Source organism: Sinocyclocheilus rhinocerous, unplaced genomic scaffold, assembly GCF_001515625.1.
Source record: "Sinocyclocheilus rhinocerous isolate Xijiao unplaced genomic scaffold, SAMN03320098_v1.1 scaffold1364, whole genome shotgun sequence".
Classification (NCBI taxonomy): domain Eukaryota; kingdom Metazoa; phylum Chordata; class Actinopteri; order Cypriniformes; family Cyprinidae; genus Sinocyclocheilus; species Sinocyclocheilus rhinocerous.
The window spans coordinates 750,166-758,086 of NW_015627534.1; the positions used below are offsets into that span (position 1 = coordinate 750,166).

Here is a 7,921-nt window from a genome sequence, read left to right on the forward strand (position 1 = left end):
ACTTCCTATATGGTAAGTCATTTTTATACTGATATAGATAGTGAATTGGTGGGTTTTTGTTAAATGTGAGCCAAAATCATCACAATTAAAAGAACCAAAGACTTAAACTACTTCAGTCTGTGTGCATTGAATTTATTTAATACACGAGTTTCACAATTTGAGTTGAATTACTGAAATAAATTAACTTTTCCACGACATTCTAATTTATTGAGATGCACCTGTATACTCTAAAATTGTTGAGATGTACTCATACATGTATGTGAATCAGCCTATACTGTATATCATCTGGAAATGTATACAATCTGTAAAATATTAACAATTACACACTTATTTTTTATTTAAGGTTCATACACTTATGTTTACAAGTTACTGAAATTCTTTGACTGCAACCTTATAAGGGTTTTGTATGTTTTCCAGTAGTTTACATATAAAGTTTTGTTGTCATTTTGAAATCATTCTGCCAAAGAAACTGAATTTTGTGCATTGCAAAAAATACACGATCACTGTGGTCATATAAATAAATAAATAATTCTGTTTAGACTGGGCATAATTGTTTTAGAGATACATAGCTCTATGATACATGTTGTGTGTAGTGTTTGTTGGGAAAAACTGACATCTAATGGACAAAGTTAGGTACTGCACCTAAACAAAATCTGAAAGCTCATTTTTTAAGATATCAGCCCAAATTTGGAGCACAAATTGTGTGGCTTTGACTTTCTAGCATTTTTTTTTTAAGTATAACACGTTTTATAAAAATGTTTTTAGTATAAAAGTCATAAACTAAAACCTCTATAACATTTCTGTTTCACTTTAACTTTTTTTTTTTCAGTTGAACAATGAACTGCCAAGGTTCTTCCTTAAAATGAGGCCAAACTTATTTCTGTGCTCCAAAACTTCCCATTTTTAATGAAAGCTTTTTTTGACACTGACATTTTTGTCCACTAAATACCTCAGAGTAATTTTTTTTAACTGGCTCTCAGGGTTAAGGTCATTTGTAGAGTGAGTAGGGGCCCGAAAATGACTCAAGCCCAGGGGCCCCCACCATCCCAAGTCCTGCCCTGCACATAGCGTTGCATCTTTTCATGACTTCCTGTTTTTGGTTTGTTTACTGCACCAGAATTCGTTTGGTGGACAGAGACCAATCTTTTTAGCGGTCTCGGTCCGCTTGTTTGGTGTGCACCAGGGTTCTTATGGTAGCGTTCACACTTACTCAAACGAACCGCGCTAACAGAGCAATCGCACCAGAGTTCGTTTTAATCGAACGAAACATGACAAGTGTGAACACACCCATAGTGACTTGATTCAGGGTGGAAAGAAGAGGCAGTCGGGAGAGGAGGACTTCTAGATGGCTGAGGAGAGAAGTGTCCTATGCTCTGTGTGAGTTTATTGTTTTATTGCATTCTGTTTGTTTGTTGGGAGAACTGTTACATTCAGTCTTATCAGGAAATTCATCGGACTGGCGAGTTTGTGACCTTGAGGTCCACGTAAAACAGCAGACTCGAGACACTCTGTGCGACATAGATTCCTAAGGAATGAGTAAATATAAAGTAAAGGGTTAACTATAATAATCAAGTGTCAGAATAATAATAATTAAAAAGGACCCATCTGATTGTAAGAATTATTTTCCAATCTCTTTAATTGCTGTGGATGTTAAAATACTTTCTAAAATTCTGGCAAACAGGCAAACAGGTTACTTCTTTAGTGCATGGGGATCAGGTGGGTATTATACATGATAGAAATAGGGCAGATAACATTAGGAGACTTATTAATATTATTTGGTCAATGGCTGACACTGATGTTCCAGTGGCAGCAATCTCACTGGATGCGTAAAAAGCTTTTGACTGTGTGGAGTGGGAGTATTAATTTGAGACATTAAAATCTTTTGGGTTTGGGAATGTATTTTCTAAAATGGATACAATTACTGTATACGTGACCCCAAGCTGCAGTACAGACTAATGGACAGATTTCTTCTTATTTTATGCTGACAAGAGGGACCCATCAAGGATCTCCATTATCTCCCCTGCTGTTTTGCTTGGCTTTAGAACCTCTGGAGCCAGCTATAAGAGCAAGTACAAAGTTTGCTGGGGTTTCTGTGGGAGGAACAGTCCATAAATTGATGCTGTATGCAGATGGCATGTTGTTTGTCTCAGAGCCTCAAAAGTCAGTGCCATGTTTGTTGGAGATTATTGATTCATTCTCTAAGCGTTCTGGTTATAAAGTTAACTGGTCTAAGTCTGAAGCTCTTCCTGTGACAGCTTATTGTCCTGTGTCATTTTTCCAGCTGGCTCCCTTTCAGTGGCCCAAACAAGGTATAAGATACCTTGGTATTCTCTTCCCTCATAAGAGTGCATTTAGAACCATTACTACAAAAAATTGCAAACGATGTAGGGAGGTAGTCATCACTAAATTTGTCTCTTTAGGGTAAGGTGAATGTTCTCAAAATGACCTGCCTTCCAATAATTAATTATCTACTTTAGTCAATCCCAGTAGATATTCCTTTATAATATTGTAAACAGTTTAAGAAGTTAACCAAGTAATTTCTTTGGAATAATAAGCGCCCACGGTTGCATTCGAGTGAGTTGCAACAGCCGGTTGACAAAGGAGGATTGGGGCTTCCCAAACTTTTATTTTATTATTACGCCTTCAGCCTGAGACATTTGGCTCATTGGTCCCTCCCCACTGAAAGGACCCCCCCTTGGTTTAATGTTGAACAAGCCATCCCAGTTCCGCTACAATGCTTCTCCATTAAATTACCTCAAAAAGTGCAGTCTCACCCAATAATATCACATCTCCAAAAAATTTGGAAGAGAATATCAAAAATATTTAAGTTTAACCCCTTCTTGAACACAGCTTCAAGTATTTGGTTGAATCCCAAATTGTGTATTGGAAATTAAACTTTTCTCTGGAAGGAATGGATAGATAGTGTGACGAGTGGGGGCGGGGTCGAGAGCCGTGGGAACAGAGCGAGGCCGGTGGAGTAAATTATGATGAGCGACACCTGCACCACTCGTCACAGATAGTTTTTTATTTTTTTCCATTTTAAGCTTATTTTATTTATTTGTGTTTATTGGATTTATGATAGCAATCTATATATAATTGTACCTGACACATTGTTTTGGGGGGTTAGGGGGAGGGGGTGTTACAAAACATTGAATTATCTGTAAATTGAATGTATTTTTTGCCCATTGAAGAAAATAAAAAGTATGAATCACAAAAAAATTAATAATTAGAAATGGACAAACAACCCATTTGCATTTCAATCTAAATTTGAGGTCATAATAAAATGGAGTTAGATTAGAATTCATTTTAAATTAAATAACTTTGCGCACTGAAAAGACCGAACTCGCTGGAAACCTTCAGCCACCATTGGACACCTTCGTTGGGCCGATTGGGTGGACCTTATTATTTTTACTTATTTCATTTTTATCTTTTTTACCATGTCTTTTTTTCTGCATTTCTGTTTTTGTCACCTTATTCAGTTTCCATTTGATATGCGTACTGTCATGTCAATCTTGCTACTGCAAGTACTGAATATCCTTTGTTTTGAATGTTGCAATGAATTCATGCAGTTTTTTTATTTTTTTTATTCGGACTATCACATCAATAAACCTTTAAAGTAAAACTGCACAAGAGAGACCCAGCAGGTCAAAAAGAAAGATAGAAAGACTAAATCTCTCGTTCAAGTAGGGACTGAAGAGTGTATGAGTATACACTGAACATTGTCAAGAAGGGAAAAGAGGGAGAAATGTAATATTATCCATAAAGTTCATTGTATTCCAGTAAAAAATCACTTGAATCCACATTTATGAAGTTATAAAATTGCACTAAATTTAGAATGGTTCTGGATAACAATTTCAAGTGTAAAATGCCCTAAATGCACATTCACAATATGCAGAGTGTCTCTTACCTTTATAGAAAAATGTTTGGTCTCATATAGAATCATTTCTTCAGAGATCATCAGTGTTCTGTTTGGGTTACACAGATCTACAGGCTTCAGAAGACAAAGAGACAGACTCTGAATCAGTTTACAAGGTAAGCCACTTTTGTCTTAATAACTCATGTAACATTTACTGTATACAGGTGCATCTCAATAAATTAGAATGTCGTGGAAAAGTTCATTTATTTCAGTAGTTCAACTCAAATTGTGAAACTCGTGTATTAAATAAATTCAGTGCACAGACTGAAGTAGTTTAAGTCTTTGGTTCTTTTAATTGTGATGATTTTGGCTCACATTTAACAAAAACCCACCAACTCACTATCTCAACAAATTAGAATACTCCATAAGACCAATAAAAAAAACATTTTTAGTGAATTGTTGGCCTTCTGGAAAGTATGTTCATTTACTGTACATGTACTCAATACATGGTAGGGGCTCCTTTTGCTTTAATTACTGCCCCAATTCGGCGTGGCATGGAGGTGATCAGTTTGTGGCACTACTGAGGTGGTATGGAAGCCCAGGTTTCTTTGACAGCGGCCTTCAGCTCATCTGCATTTTTTGATCTCTTGTTTCTCATTTTCCTCTTGACAATACCCCATAGATTCTCTATGGGGTTCAGGTCTGGTGAGTTTGCTGGCCAGTCAAGCACACCAACACCATGGTCATTTAACCAACTTTTGGTGCTTTTGGCAGTGTGAGCAGGTGCCAAATCCTGCTGGAAAATGAAATCAGCATCTTCAAAAAGCTGGTCAGCAGAAGGAAACATGAAGTGCCCCAAAATGTCTTGGTAAACGGGTGCAGTGACGTTGGTTTTCAAAAAACACAATGGACCAACACCAGCAGATGACATTGCACCCCAAATCATCACAGACTGTGGAAACTTCTAATTTATTGAGATGCACCTGTAATATCACCTCCATGTTTGAAGAAGGTTATAGAAGAAACATAATCACTACTAACATATGTACAGCAAATTGCTGAACTAGCAGTACTGCTCTTTAGAGAGTACTTAATCCACACAGTTACCACATTCTCTGAAATAGTACACTGTAACTTGCAATTTCTGTAATAGTGTTTGTATATAAGTGCATAGACTACATCGGACAGGTACAGATACTGATTCACTTGCAATGAGAATAAATATGATTAATGTTTTGGTGGTGATGAATCATTGGGTGCCGAGAGCAAGAAATATTTAGAGACAGTTACTTTATAAACTAAAATTGTCAGTGTTCCTATTCATATTCCGATTCATAATTCTTCATATTGTTGGTCCTATGTATCTCATGGTAATATTAAAGAATTTTAGGTTTAGGAAGAACATTTTAAAACTTTTGCATTATAAACAAGTTTAGTACATTCTTAATGTCCAATGTAAAATCTGGGTCATGCAGCAAAACAAGCAAACATTTTGTTACAAGTATCTCAGAATAGATTACTACTAAATTTCAGTAGATCTTTTTATTTAATGATTGTGCTTATTTTGAAGATATGGAAGATTTACCTGCACAAAGATTGGGAAGATAAGGATCTTGGGTGTCATTTTAACGTAGGTACCATAGTTGGAATGAGGCACGTGTGATCTCACAATTGTGCAGTTCTGGTAGTTGGCAAAGTTTGAGTTCTGTAGGTAGTTTCCGCTGTGCTGTGTTTTGGAATTGCTGTTGCCAGAGCGAGGCAGGAAACATGTTCTGCTTGCCAGTCCAGGGGCTGACTGGGCACTAGCAGCCGGAGGGGGAGGAACAGACGCCTGAGGTGTGGGGAACATCTGGCCACCTGGTAGAAAGTAAAGACTGTAGGTGAGATTTTAGTCAGATAACAGATGGATAAACAAATAGTACAGAAAAGCCTATATGACAACCCTAGACTCTGCAAACAGGTTACTTGATGTAAAATGTACACCATTGCTGTCTGCCGATAACATGAGTTTAAAGTGATACTTGGAATTTGTGCTCTGCATTTATCCCATCCAAGTGCACACACAGTAGTGAACACACACACACACCGTGAACACACACCCGGAGCAGTGGGCAGCCATATTGCTGTGGCGCCCGGGGAGTAGTTGGGGGTTCGGTGCCTTGCTCAAGGGTCTCACCTCAGTCGTGGTATTGAAGGTGGAAGAGAGTGCTGGTTATTCACTCCCCCATGACAATTCCTGCCGGATCTCAGATTCGAATCCGCAACCTTCAGGTTACAACTCCGACTCTCTAACCATTAGGCCACAACTGCCCCATGGAACTAATGTTTTGGCTAGACAATGGAAGATGAAAGGAGTTTGTTTTTGCAAAACATTTGCAACCGGGGTGTCCCTAGACCTTTTTACTTGGGCACAAGCCCCTGTGAAATACCTCTGTGCCCCAGAGTAATATCACTGATAAATAAATACAAATCTGTCAGTGAAGATTACCATGTAACGACCTGAGAATCGTTTTCCCTGACAGTATTTTAGCAATAATGCATGTGTTTTCTGTCAGCTGTTTAGATTTGAATAATGCCAGGTTTGTGAATGAATTCTTTTGATCTAATCATTCAAAATTTAGTGAAATTTTTTGTGAATCAGTTTGATTCATGTGGACCGTTTACTTATACACTGAATCGTTCCCAGTGGTTTCTCATTAATAGTAACATGAATACTTTATAAAACAGAAAACAAAAAGAGTGCTGGATGAGGTGAATATTTACCTAGGTGCATTTTAGGAAACTAAATTTGTTTAGTCTGAAATTTATTCTATTGTTTCGTCAGTGATACATCAGATCTTTATTGTGCATGCAGCCTGTGAATGGCTCTACTAAAGGTAAAGAGTTTATATCCATATATCCATAAGAGTATAGAAAAAAAGAGAGCTTGAAAAGTATGGGGATGAATTGACATGGTCCAACCTTGTGAAGCATCCTTATCTGTTGAGTTTGTCTGTTAGGAGTTGCACCCCACTTCGGGCTCAGAGTGTCATTTTCAGCAGCAAGGATAATGTTTTGGATGTTTGCAGTCAGATGAAACACTCTTTGAAACTTCTCCCTGAAGGAGCGGGGAAACTAGATAAAGTGCAAAGTACAAAGTCATCACGACAGTTGCGTCGAGCTCGGACTGGGGAGCCCTGTGCAGCATTGGGCACCTGGACAGGTGCTCACACTCCACAGAAATTGCCTGGAGCTGCTTGCAGTCCTCCTGGCTCTCAAAAGAGTTTTTATGCAGACATACCGCGCTTTCATGTCTTTTTGGGAATGGATCGCACGGCAGTGGTGGCATACATGAATCGCCAAGGGGGAATTTGTTTGCACCAGATTCTGATTCACTGCTTTGCTGTCTGTTCAGATTGTGTCCTCTTCTAAAGCATGTTCTCTTTCTGTAGGGGATAAAGGCTTCATCCTTAGAAGGTTCTGAAGATTTGGGACGTATTCAGTAAGCAGAGGTGACCCTGTTTACCTTCCCAGAAACAACACACTTTCTCTGGTAGTCTCTAACTGTGGCTCTGTTAGAAGTAGATACTCTGTCCAACAAATGGTCGTTGAGATGCAAGCATGTGCTCCTTCCCATTCACTAGTGCTGTGCATCCACAGCCAGAGAGGTGGAAGCTCCATGTAGTATTCTTCCTCAGGTGAGAACTTGGTGTATTGTCTTTTGCAAATGGTTTTGCGTCTTTTTGCAGGACTATTTCCCTCTATGCTCAAGGACTCGAAAGGCTCAGCCATAACCAAGTATCGGCTCTCACTGGGTGGTTGAGCTCATCACACTTGCCTATGAATCAAGTGATAGGCAATGCCAAGTGGATGTGAAAGCTCATTCAACCAAGAATATGTCTTCCTCCTGTGCTTGGTAGAAAGGGGTGTTACTGGAAGGCACGGGCTGTTGGCTGGGCATCCGCCTATATGTTGGTCAAGGCCTATAGCAGGGGTGGCGAACTCCGGTCCTGGAGAGCCGCAGTCCTGCAGAGTTCAGCTCCAACCCTAATTAAAACTCACCTGCCTGTAGCTTCCTAGTAACCG

General features: G+C 38.9%; 1 protein-coding gene across 2 annotated transcripts in view; it reads right to left on the reverse strand.

Moving 5' to 3' along the window:
• The window catches only part of LOC107728018 (regulator of G-protein signaling 3-like), a 182,450-nt gene that overhangs the window by 147,968 nt on the left and 26,561 nt on the right, over positions 1-7,921 (reverse strand). For both annotated transcript variants that reach the window (XM_016538079.1, XM_016538072.1), the window contains 2 exons: positions 5,442-5,713; positions 3,908-3,991 (listed from right to left, as the gene is read on the reverse strand). In XM_016538079.1, the coding sequence (XP_016393565.1) occupies positions 3,908-3,991; positions 5,442-5,713 (356 nt within the window). The remainder of the gene's footprint in view (positions 1-3,907; positions 3,992-5,441; positions 5,714-7,921) is intronic.